General features: G+C 43.6%; 1 protein-coding gene across 1 annotated transcript; it reads left to right on the top strand.

The window, feature by feature from the left end:
- The first annotated feature begins 557 nt into the window (after positions 1–557).
- On the top strand, positions 558–5,572 carry CCR4 (chemokine (C-C motif) receptor 4). The gene is made up of 2 exons (XM_005877109.2): positions 558–598; positions 3,589–5,572. The coding sequence occupies exon 2, from the start codon at positions 3,639–3,641 to the stop codon at positions 4,722–4,724; it is 1,086 nt and encodes a 361-aa protein (XP_005877171.1). The 5' UTR covers positions 558–598; positions 3,589–3,638; the 3' UTR covers positions 4,725–5,572.
- The last annotated feature ends 7,694 nt before the right edge of the window (positions 5,573–13,266 follow it).

Here is a 13,266-nt window from a genome sequence, read left to right as displayed (position 1 = left end):
TTATTTAGTTTTGAAATCCTTAAGGGAAGGAAAACCTATTTAGTGTTTCTCCAGGACAGTAACGTTATTACTTTGCAAACCTGAACACTGACCCCCGCAAACTTGAAAACTTGAAACCTGCTTTTAAGCTGAATCTTGACTCCGAACTCGAAGGTGGCCCACTGAGTCCAAGTCCAGATATCTCCTGGATTCCTAGTTCTGGCTAAGGGAGATGTGACGGGGGAATAACGACCCGCCCCTGATCCAGAATATAAAGATCCTTTCTACTGCGGACAGCCAGCTAAAAGGAACGTTAGGCATGTAGTAAATGTATTTTTTTATTATGTGTGTCTTTTTAAAAAGTTACTTCATTTTTCTTCATAATCTACCAGAGAATAAACCTTTCTCAGCTTTCGGTTTTGGGAAATGACTAAGAGTCATTTTCTGATTCTTCTGTTAAAAAAAAAAGGGAGGGGGGGCCACTTGAAGTCAGCAGAGTGAGAGAGAGCACTCACAGGAAGACACGTGCCCTTCAAAGGCGACTGTCCCAGCGCTGCTTCTGGAGCGAGTCTGGCAGAGCCTCGCAGACCTTCCTCAGAGCCACGTGCAGAAGAGCAAGGTAAGTGGGGTGGACGGGGCCATGCTCAGGGCTCCTGGCCGGGTGCTGGTTTCTAACAGGTGCGAGGACTTTGGAGGCGCTGGGAGCTGCCAGCCGCTCACCCAGTCCCATCACTCGGGCATCTTGGTCAGTCTCCTGCTCACATGTGGCTCCTGTCTTGGAGGTCACACACGATCTACCTGGACCCACACCCTCCGAGCCCTCATCTGATGCGTACTCATGTTTCCACACATCTGGCCTAGGTCCACATGCTTAGGATACACAGACAATGTTCATTGGACATATAAACTTCTCTGCTTCTTGCTTTTTTGAAGACTCCCAGGCCAAGAAAGACCACACAAATCGGGGCTACAGAAGAATTTCAAACATTTACCAATGGTGTTTGCTCTCGTGTGTTCTCCTGATGATAATTTCCTAATTCCTTGGCCTCTTTTACTGTATCTCTTTAATTTTCACTGGTAAAATGGTGCAGAAAGACTAGAATTGTTTAAATGGAGTTGCTATTCATTTAATACATTTTTTTCCTTTTTTTCTGGAGACCCTGAGGTGCACCAGGTCTTCAGCCTTTGTTTGCTGGAGTAAATCAAAGTCTCTCTCTGGAGAAACACAGAGTCTGGTGTTTGGGTGTGTGGTGGTGAGGGTGGGAGGCAGGGCGTAGCTCTGAATTACTGAACAATGGGAAAAGGGTTTTAATAAGAGACATCAGGGTGCCAATAAGAAGGAAGTGAGAGGCGCTGGCCAGGTGGCTCCGTTGGTTGGAGAGTGTCTGGTACACCAAAAGATTGCGGATTTGATTCCTGGTCAGGGCACATGCCTAGGTTACGGGTTTGATTCCCCATTTGGGGTGCATATGGGAGGCAACCAATCAATGTTTCCCTCACATCGATGTCTCTCAAATGAATAGAAACATATCCTCGGGTGATTTTTTAAAAAGAAAGAAAGAGGAATATAGCCAATAATATTGTAATAACTGCATGGGGCCAGGCGGGTACTTGAAATATTGGGATCCACTCTGTAAAGTATGTGGTCGTCTAACCACTATGCTGTACATCTGACACTAATACATAATAATACTGAATGTAAACTGTAATTGAAAAAAAAAAAAAAAGAAGGAAGCCAGGGCAATTGGCCTTGAGTCAGAAAGCCCTCATCCCTGAATTGCTCTGATTTACACATGAACATGTGTGTAACTTTAAGAAGGTTTTAACCTCTTCATCTCCCAATTTAGAGAGGAAACAAGGTAGTTGGGGAGATAGAGATTTTATTTCTGGCTTTGATGTGCCTTTTCTAGATCTGTCATACCAATTCCCATTCTGATAGGATTGATTTTCATATATGGCTTTTATGAAAAGACCAAAAATTTCCCCCAGTTTGCACAGCTAAGTACTGTAACCTTCCGAGGGGCCTTGAGAACAGATGTGGTGTGTTAGTGTCAAACTGGCCGGGGGAGGCTAGCCCCCCAGGCCTGGGAGGCCAGGCATGTTCCCACCTGGGATGATGCTCTAGAGCAGCAGTTCTCAACCTGTGGGTCACGACCCCTTTGGGGGTCGAATGACCCTTTCACAGGGGTCGCCTAAGACCATCAGAAAACACATATATAATTACCTATTGTTTTTGTGATTAATCACTATGCTTTAATTATGTTCAATTTGTAACAATGAAAATATATCCTGCATATCAGATATTTACATGACGATTCATAACAGTAGCAAAATTACAGTTATGAAGTAGCAACGAAAATAATTTTATGGTTGGGGGTCACCACAGCATGAGGAACTGTATTAAAGGGTTGCGACATTAGGAAGGTTGAGAACCACTGCTCTAGAGCGACCATAAAACTTGGCAGTGGTGCACTGGAGCCCACTTGGCCCAACTCTCACGAGCTGATGGTTAAACAGGAATTTTGTGAGGCAGGCGGTAGCTTGACCTTGGCCATGGTGGTAGTATTTGCATCATGCATGGAAACCAGCAAAATCCATAAATCAGAGCCCTCCCATCTCCAAAACCCCCAGACTTCCTTTACCAGCATATCACTGGGACTTGGAGCCTGAAGAGTAAGTTCTGTTCAAAGCTGTGTGGCCTTCAGAAGTCACTTGACCTCTCTGAATCTATCATGAGTTATCTACGCCATGGCTCGGTATGCTTGATTGGCTTAGAGTGCCAGATTTTTGTTGGGATGGTGGGGTGCTGGGGACAGGAGCATTGGAGTGGGATTAAGTGGTCAATACCAATGAACATGGTTTGAAATCTATAAAGTGCTAAGTATACAGGAGGAATTAGAATTTTTATACAGCCCTGGCCAGTGTGGCTCAGTTGGTTGGAGCATCATTCTGTCCACCAAAGGGTTGAGGGTTCGATTCCAGGTTGGGGCACATACCTAGGTTGTGGGTTTGATCCCTGGTCAAGGCTTCTATGGGAGGCAAGTCATTGACGTCTCTCTCTCTCTCTCTTCCTTCCCCTCTCTGCAGATCAATGAATATGTACTCTGGTGAGGATTAAAAAAATTTATTTTATATGTAAAGGCAAGTGACCAACCTGCCTTCCTTTTAGCTTAATGATTACCTGTGCAATTACTGAATTTTTGGAGTTACAATCTAAAGGGGCAACGTGGGTAGATTTTTAAATCTCTTTTTTTTCTTCCCTTTTTTATGTGGGAAAGGCCCTCGGTGCAGTGCTGTTGGGGATAGCTGCTGGTCTTTTCCTTCCTGCACGTGATTTCAGTAACCCCAGACTACCTTTTAGCAATGTGTCCTCAGCAGAGGGGTAAGAACAGTGGCGGGGCTGGAATCTGGAATCTGTCTGACTCCGAAGGGCAGGATTATTTCATTTGGCTACGCTGCCCTCCAAGGAACTGAGCCCTTCGACTTGGGAAGGTTGGAAAGGATGTAGAACGATTGGGGCAAAATACTAAGCCGGTGTTCTCTGCATTCAGCCATGTTTTGATTTGCTTTTGTTCTTACCAAGCTCTTGTTTGCTCTTCTCCTCATTAGCTTCCTCTGGTTGGCCTCAGGTCTGCCTTGAGGAGCCTGTAGATTTGAAAATGAACGTCACAGATACAACAGACCCCACCCTCACGGATGAAAGCATCTACAGCATTTACTATCATGATGACAATTTCCCCGAGCCTTGCACCAAAGAAGGCGTCAAGAAATTTGGGGGTCTCTTCCTGCCTCCTCTCTACACCTTGGTCTTTCTGTTTGGGCTGCTGGGAAACTCCATGGTGGTTCTGGTCCTGTTCAAGTACAAGCGGCTCAGGTCCATGACGGATGTGTACCTGCTCAACCTTGCCATCTCGGACCTGCTCTTCGTGCTCTCCCTTCCTTTCTGGGCCTACTACGCGGCAGACCAGTGGGTTTTTGGACTAGGTCTCTGCAAGATTATTTCCTGGATCTACTTGGTAGGCTTTTACAGTGGCATCTTCTTCATCATGCTCATGAGCATCGATAGATACCTGGCGATCGTGCATGTGGTGTTTTCCCTGAGAGCCAGGACCGTGACTTACGGGGTCATCATCAGCTTGGCCACGTGGTCAGTGGCTGTCTTCGTCTCCCTGCCAGGCCTTCTGTTCAGCACTTGCTACACAGAGCGCAACCATACCTACTGCAAAACCAAGTACTCGTTCAACTCCACGCAGTGGAAGGTCCTCAGCTCCCTGGAGATCAACGTTCTAGGCCTGGTGATCCCCTTGGGGATCATGCTGTTTTGCTACTCCAGGATCATCAGGACCCTGCAGCACTGCAAAAACGAGAAGAAGAACAAGGCGGTGAAGATGATCTTCGCCGTGGTGGTCCTCTTCCTGGGGTTCTGGACGCCGTACAACGTGGTGCTCTTCCTGGAGACGCTGGTGGAGCTGGAGGTGCTCCAGGACTGCACCTTGGAGAGGCACCTGGACTACGCCATCCAGGCCACAGAGACGCTGGCTTTCGTCCACTGCTGCCTGAACCCGGTCATCTACTTCTTCCTGGGGGAGAAATTCCGCAAGTACATCATCCAGCTTCTCAAAACCTGCAGGGGCTCTTTCGTGCTCTGCAAACACTGCGGGCTCCTCCAGAACTACTCCCCCGACGCCCCCAGCTCATCCTTCACGCAGTCCACCATGGATCACGAGCTGCACGATGCGCTGTAAACCATGGAAATGCACCACCACCAACAAAAAAACAGAGTTAATATCCTTCCCAAGTTAAAAGTTTACCTATAATTGTATCCTAGGAAGAGTTCCCCGAGCGAGGGTGAGGGAGAAGATGTACATCCACCGCAGAAAGTGGGGCTTCTCGCCCTGCGGTCAGCTGTCCTCTTGCCACGTACAAGTTCAATGCGGCAAGAGTTCACGTGGCCCGCAGCAGGCTGGCCTGCGCGATCGGTTAACCTGAGGAGATTTCTGAGCAGTGTTTCAAAGAGAAACAATATTGGAAGACATTCATTGCCTTCTAACCTGGACAGATGAGGTTCTCCTGAGGGAAGAGAAGAGAATTGACTGGTGGCGTAAATTGCTACTTTCTGCTGAGGGAAATGGGCTCTTTCATGAATTTCTAGCTTTTGCAGAAAAATATAGAAAACTCTGACAGGCTGTGCCAGTGTTTTTTTCCTGATAACATATCTGAAGCCAGGTATATGTGGAAATGAATAGCGAAGTAATGAACGGAGATCTTGATTCTTTGAATGTAAAGGATTGATTGTTAGTGGAAGCCGAACTTTTTACGCTGATTCCAAGTAGGAGGAGATGAAGGCATTAGCATGGTCTGATTTCCAAACATGAAATTCAAGGCAATAAAAAATCCAAACATACTTGTGGAAATTCCAATGTTTTGGTTTAATTGTAACAGATGAACATCCAAATTTTAAAAATAATACACAGTCCCCGGTACTTTTATTTGCGGTCATGTACTTGTTTACAAACAGTGCCTTCAAAACTAAAAACAACAAGGACCACTGAGGTATGACGGTGCTTCCTTTGTTCTTTTGAGGTGCCTGCCATCGAGGGAGGCAAGAATAATCAACTAAAAGTTATTGTTGATGTGACACAAAAAATGACAGTCAAAAAACGGTGAAATTTTGCAAAGTGTCATCCTCTCTTTTAAACTATTAGCCCTGGTTCTTACATTTTGCATGACTCAAAAGTTAAGTCATCTCTTAGGTAATTTTAAGCATGTAATTAGTCATTTCGCACCATGAAGAGAAATCTCTGTTCTTACTCACAGCCTTAACTAACCACAATTATGGAAAGACTTCAACGAAGTCTGGGCATAATTGTAATATAGGGATACTTAAAACCCTTCCAGAAACAAAGGCCTATCTTGCAAACCATTCACTGAATTACGCAGTTCAAACCGCTTCTGTAAGTTGACACATTATCGCATGCTCTGCATTTAGAAAGAATGCATTTCCAGATGATTTATTTTAAGGAAAGTGATTTGAAAAGGGTACGTCAATGTTGCCTTCATAGAAGAAAATAAAATAAAGTAAATGTGTACATGGTCCCACAGAGCCTCTTTTCCTGGTCATGTTCGGGTTTGGTCTGATGTGGGTGAGGATCCAAGCTGCTGAGGTCCCCTTGCCTCATCCTCCCCTCATCAGCCACACGCCCAGGATGATATGGACGTGTCCCGGGGGAGGAATCAGAGGGTTCGCTGTTCAGATCTCCCCTTGGGGTGGGGAGTGGAGTTGCTTTCTTCTTCCAGTGCCCTTGGAGATCAGTGTGGGTAAGAAGTGAGGGCGGGCCAGGTTCCTCGGTAGAGTTTCCTTAGAAAACCTCCACATGGTATGCGAGGACCTGCCAAATCCCAGCTTTGCATTCACTTAATCTCAGCGTGACAGAAATTTCGGGACACCGAAAGACAAAGACTGGCCATAGCGGTTTTACTGTTCCTTCATCCCCCATCACATGCAGTGCTAAGCAAGGGTGAGAGGCAGACCGCACAGCTTCCAACCCTCCACCTGGGGTGGGGTCATCCATCACCTCAGGTCACTCGGGGCTTCCCCTGTTCCAAAGCTGGGGGATATTTCCTCAGGATGGGACTGTAGAACCTCTAGTGCCACCCAAACACGACCCTCTCGGAACACGGGAAAGAAAGTTCTTTCCCATTCAGTAATAGAAACCTGGAAAACCAAGCCGGCATGATTTCTACACAAAGGTGGGTTACACCAGTCAGTTTTCAGACATTAGATCCATTCCTTTCTTGTTGCAACAGACCTCGCTTCTGAAAGACTAGGTTTAATTTGTTGAAGAACAGTAAGAGCAGGTTTGCTTTGGGGGTGATGTAAAGGTTTTGGAACTGGATAGAGATGATGGCTGCACAACGTTGAGGTGAATGTGCTAAATGCCATGGAATTGTACTTATTTATTGATTTTTAAATATGTTTTTATTGGTTTGAGAGAGAGAGAGAGAGAGAGAGAGAAATATTGATTGGGGATCAAGCCTGCAACCCAGGCATGTGCCCTGACTGGGAATCGAACCAGCAACTTTTTGGTGCATAGGATGACACTCCAACCAACCAAGCCACACCAGCCAGGGCTTGTACATTTTTAAATGGTTATTTTTATACTATGTGAATTTTACCTTAACACCACCACCACTAACAACAATAAGAATAATAGGAAATTGCCCTAGCAGTATTTGTCTCAGAGTAAGCACTCAAATGATTTTGAATAAATAAATAACATCTCCTAACCGGTTTGGCTCAGTGGATAGAGCGTCGGCCTGTGGACTGAAGGGTCCCAGGTTCGATTCTCGTCAAGGGCATGTACCTTGGTTGCGGGCACATCCCCAGTAGGGGGTGTGCAGGAGGCAGCTGATCAATGTTTCTCTCTCATCGGTGTTTCTAACTCTCTATCCCTCTCCCTTCCTCTCTGTAAAAAATCAATAAAAATATATTTTATAAAAAATAAATAACATCTGTTTCCCTCAAAAATGTACACAATAAAATAATCCCTAAAAAAAGAAAAAACAGTCTGTTTCCCATGAGAAGGAGAAATACAGGGTGATGCCAAAGGGTCTTCAGACCTTTAGGGAGATTTTTCCTAAGAAACTCTTATAGCAATTTGGAACATTTGATGTAATTAATTCGGATGTGTTGAGTGCCTGTTTTGTGCCAAGCAGAATGCGAGGCTATGGAGAGAATAATAGGATAAAGGAGGAACCTCTCCACTCACTGAATTTACAGTCTAATAAGGGAAACCACAAACACAAGGTCCACTCTTATGCAAGCCGGACGGATATGATATAAGAATTGGGAACATGCTTTGCGACCCAGAGGAAGGAGAAATTGATTCAGTTTCAACTTTTTATAATACAATTATCTTTTGAAGTAGGCCTTGTTAGAGGAGCTTGATTAAAAATATTTTTTAAAATTGATTTTAGAGAGGAAGGGAGAGGGAGAGAGAGAGAAACCTCAATGACAGAATCATTCATTGGCTGCCTCCTGCACGCCCCACACTGGAGAATGAGCCTGCAACCCGGGCATGTGCCTCAACCGGGAATCAACTGGGAATTGAACCCTGACTTCCTGGTTCATAGGTTGATGCTCAACCACTGAGTCACACCTGCCGACCTTTTTATTTTTAATTTTTTTAAATATATTTTTATTGATTTCAGAATGGAAGGGAGAGGGAGAAACATCAATAATGAGAATCATTGCTTGGCTGACTCCTGCACACCCCCCACTGGGGATCAAGCCCACAACCCAGGCATGTGACCTTGACCAGAATTGAACCCAGGGACCCCTCAGTCTAGGGGTCCATCCAGTGAGCCAAACCAGCCAGGGCTTTTTTTTTTTTTTGAGAGAGTGGGAGGGAGGGGGAGACAGAGAGAAACATCAATGTGAGAAAGAGACATTGATTGGTTGTCTCCCACATGTGCCAGGGACCGAGCCTGCAACCGAGGTACATGTCCTTGACCTAATTGAACCCAGGACCCTTCAGTCCTCAGGCCAAAGAGGAGCTTGATTTTGATGAATGGAAGGGAGGAAGGACAATCTAGACTAATGAAATAGCATATGAAAAGGCAGGGTAGTGAGAGCATATTGTGTGTCCAGGGAGTGGTGAGTAGGTTTTTGTAGTTAAAGTGATAATGTGCAGGGCGGGGAAGAGGAACAAAGTAGGGAAAGATGAGAGAGACCACAGAGGCTGCAGTTCTGAGCTACTGAGTCAGCTGCCAGCCCATATTAGGCTTGAGAAGACGTTAGTGGGTGCTGAGGTGTGCTGTCCGTACGCCCTCTGTTAGGACTGGAACATGCATTCTCCAGCACAAGGAACCCTGACGGATGACACTCAGCTCCGCCCCTTTCCAGACTATCCTCTCCGGGTGCAGCTCACATCCAGTGACCAGATAGTGACTGGAACAAAACATTTTCCTTCTTGCCTTAATTTGGGACAACTCTGAAGAGCCATTTCTACTCCAGAGCTCCCCATAAGATCAGCCGAGACCTCTGCTGTAATGACCTTGCCGTTCAACTTTGCCTACTGTCTAGTCCTGCTTCCTCCCTGCCCTACAGGTGCTGTTCCCTAGAGCAGTGGTCCCAACCACTAGTGGACCACTGGTGGTCCGTGAGGTCTGCAAGGTTGGTGACCGCTGCCCTAGAGGACTCCCCATCAAGTCTCCTGGATGCTAAGCTTGTCTCAGAGTCTGTTTCCAGGAACCCCAATCTAAAATGGGACTTTTGGATCACACAGGGGGACAAGTGGGCGCCTAATATAAATAGAAATTGACCTCAAGTGTGGAAAAATGAAGAGGCATAATCTTTGCATTAGGGATGTCCTTCACTCATTGCCCTCTGACCATCAACCCCAATTTGACTCTTGGTCCCCATGCTTCCATTAGTCAGTCTCACATTTGCTCCCATAATTTGTCTGCCTCAAGCCCTGAGGCACCTACACACTCTCCTTCTGTCATGTCTCCTGTTGGTCATGCCTCGGTCACCTGACATCCTATATGCTTCACCGATCAGTGACTTCCTCAGCTTAAATGAATCAGACACAGCTCTAGCCATTTTGGGGGTCACAGTACTCCATACTCCTTAAAAGTTTACAATGGGCCCTAACCGGTTTGGCTCAGTGAATAGAGCATCGGCCTGCGGACTGAAGGGTCCCAGGTTCGATTCCGATCAGGGGCATGTACCTTGGTTGCGGGCACATCCCCAGTAGGGGGTGTGCAGGAGGCAGCTGATCCATGTTTCTCTCTCATTGATGTTTCTAACTCTCTATCCCTCTCCCTTCCTCTCTGTAAAAAATCAATAAAATATATATTTTTTAAAAAGTTGACAATGGCTCCAGATTACCCTTTTAGACAATAAGATTCACTAAGTGCATTCATATGTTGAAACTCATTTCAGCCTCTTCTTAAAGTAGATTAATTTGGTTTCATTACCCCCAAGAAACTGAGGTCCAGGGGAAACAATATATATATATTTAATCCTCGCTGGAGGATATTTTTTCCATTGATTTCCAAAGAAAGTGAAAGGAAGGGAGGAAGAGGAGAGAGAGACAGACAGACAGACAGACATCAATGTGAGAGAGACACATTGACTGGTTGCCTCCCACATGCACCCTTACTGGGGGCACGGAGTGAACCCGCAACCGATGTATGTGCCCTTGACTGGAATCAAACCCCCGACCCTTTGGTCTGCAGGCTGACACTCTAACCCCTGATCAAAACCTGCCAGGGCAGGGGAAACAACATCTTAATCATAAATTAGACTAATTCCTAACTGCCTATCACAAAGCAGTTTTTCAATTGTTCTTTTTACTGAATGAGTGAATTTCCTTATCTCTTAATCAAGTTCTCTACACCGGCAATCAGGTTTCTATTTCAGCACGCAAAGTTCACCAGTCCTCGCTCCAAAATCCCCATTATGTTTCTAATAAAACTTTATGTGACAGAGTTCAAAGACTGAATTGCCCCCTAGTTCCAGAAATTAGTGGGCGGTCTTTGGGTCAAAAATTACTTCATTAAGACTTTTTATGAACATAGCTGCAGAAGTCTGCATTTTCACCTTCTCTGGGAAGCTGTAAAATAACAGTAATAAAGTAACAGCAAGAAGAATGAATTTGAAAACCCACAAATTCCATTCCAATAAATGCATAAGATAAGTGGAACAACAAATCAGTGTTTCTCTCGCTCCACAAAATAACTTGTTTAAGAATGGTCATAACATCAGACTTAATGATGAAAGACTGAATGCTTTCCCCTGAAGATCAGGAACAAGACAAGGACGTCTGTTTTTGCCTCTTCTATTTGTGTTGTACTAAAGGTTCTTGTCAGGGGGAAAGAAAGGCAAGAAAAAACACACATCAAGATTGGAAAGGAAGAAGTAAAACTATGTCTATTTGCCAACAACATGACCTTTTATGTAATGAATTCTAAGGAATCCATTAAAAAACTATTAAAGCTAATGAATGAATTCAGCAGGGTGCAGAATACAAGATCAATATATAAAAATCAATTACATTTCTCTAGAGTGGCAATGAATAATCCAAACATGAAGTTAAGAAAACAATTCCATTTATAATAACATCAAAAATAAAATGCTTGGAAATAAATTTAACAAAAGAAGTGCAAGATGTGTACACTGAAAGCTAGAAAACATCACAGAAATAAATTAAGAGAGACCTAAATATGTGGAAAGACATTCTGTGCTCATTAATTGGGAGATTTGATATTTTAATGATGGCAATACTCTCTAAATTCATCTCTAGATTCAATAAAATCCTTGTCACAATTCCAGCTGGCTTAAAAATAATTTTTTTTCAGAAATTGACAAGCTGATTTTATATGGAAGTAAAAGGGATATAGAAGAGCTCAAATGATCTTGAAAGAGAAGAACAAAGTTGGAGGAACCACACTTCTCAAATTCAAAACTTACTGCAAAGCTACTGTAATCAAGACAACGTAAAATGGCATGAAGATAGACACATAAATCAAGGAAATAGAATTGGGAGTCCAGAAATAAACCCTCATGTTTATGTCCAATAGATTTTTGACAAGGGTGCCAAGAGAATTCAATGGGGGAAAGACTGATTTTTTCAGCAACTGATATTGGAGCAACTGGGTATCCACATGCAAAGAATGAAGTTGGACCACTACCTCATTCCAACACAAAATTAAAATGGATCACAGAACTACTAGTAAATGTAAGAGCTAAAACTGTAAAGTTCTATGATTAATACATAGCTATAAATCTCATGAGCTTGGGTTAGGCAAATTTATAGAGACAAAAAGTAGACTAGTGGCTGCCTAGGGCTGGGAGAAGGAGATGGGGAAGTAACTACTAATGGGTATGGGGTTTCTTTTTGGGGTAATAAAAAGGTTCTAAACTTAGATTGTGGTAATGGTTACACAACTCTGTGAATATACTAAAAACCATTGAATTGCACATTTTTAACAAGTGCATGTTATGGTATGTGAATTATAGAAATGTTTAATATTGTTTGTATTATTCATAATCGCCAAACAATGGAAATAATCCAATTGTCCATTAGCAGGAGAATGGATAAATAAACTTGGTGTATTCATGCAACGGAATCCTACTCAGCAAGGTAAATGAAGGGATCACTCGCATCTGCAACAACATTGATATACCTGAGAAATGTTATGTTGAGCAGAAGAAGCCAGACACAAATGGGCACATATTGTATGATTTTATCTATCTGAAGTTCTGGAACAGGCAAAAACTAACCTAGGGAGAAAAGGATTATAACAGCAGTTGCCTCTGGTGTGTGGTACAGTGTTAATTGTAGAGGCATACAGAGGAATAATCTGGGTGATGGAAATTTCCTACATCTTATTGGGTGTGGGTGACCTAGGTAGACATATTTATCAAATTTTATTATATTATACGCTCACAAACCTGCATGTTTTGTGGCATGCAAATTACACTCAATAAAAAAAGATAGTATTGCAGAAAATAGTAAGATTAAGCATCTGTGAGGAAGAACCACAGTTGGGAAATAAAAACAAAGGGGTGAGCAAAGCTGAGACCTCAAGTCTGCTGGGTCTTGGGGCCTGAAGCTGGTGGCAATCTCCAGCAGTTCAGATCCTGTGGGGTAACTGCTCCAGACAACATGGAGGGGGCAGGGCAGGGCTACCCCACCTCTGAGAGGAGATGGAAAAACTGCTGGTTGGCAATTGTAGGCCTCATTAGGTGGGAAGATAAACAAAACCTCACAACTAAGATTTGAACCATGATTCAATGATCAGATCTGTGATACCCCCAAATCACTACAGGACTTGAGATCCAAACCACCAACATCAGCCTTATTTACAGGCAAACCAAAATTCCATCATTCAAGGAAGAAATGTAATTCTATCACAGTGAACAAGATTAACAATCAGAACAAGAGCTCACTTGAGGTGAACTCAATATAATATAATAGTGTGAAAAATACTTTAATACAAATATTCTGATCTCTTTTGAGGAAGTAATAACACCCACTAACAAAGAACAAAATATTTACTGACACCAGGCAGGGCTGATCCTACCCAAAGGTGTTAGGAGTGATATTACATAGGTGTCAACAATCAAAATTTTCTCCTAGAACTGATCTTAACTTTTTATTTATTTTTTATTTTTTTTAAATATATTTTATTGATTTTTTTACAGAGAGGAAGGGAAAGGGATAGAGAGTTAGAAACACCGATGAGAGAGAAACATGGATCAGCTGCCTCCTGCACACC

This window comes from Myotis brandtii, unplaced genomic scaffold, assembly GCF_000412655.1.
Source record: "Myotis brandtii unplaced genomic scaffold, ASM41265v1 scaffold506, whole genome shotgun sequence".
Taxonomy (NCBI): Eukaryota; Metazoa; Chordata; class Mammalia; order Chiroptera; family Vespertilionidae; genus Myotis; species Myotis brandtii.
This window is presented reverse-complemented; position numbering and strand designations above follow the sequence as displayed.

What these genes read in the sequence shown, in the direction of transcription:
- CCR4 (XM_005877109.2), top strand. Translation starts at nt 3,639, where the DNA reads ATGAACGTCACAGATACAACAGACCCCACCCTCACGGATGAAAGCATC.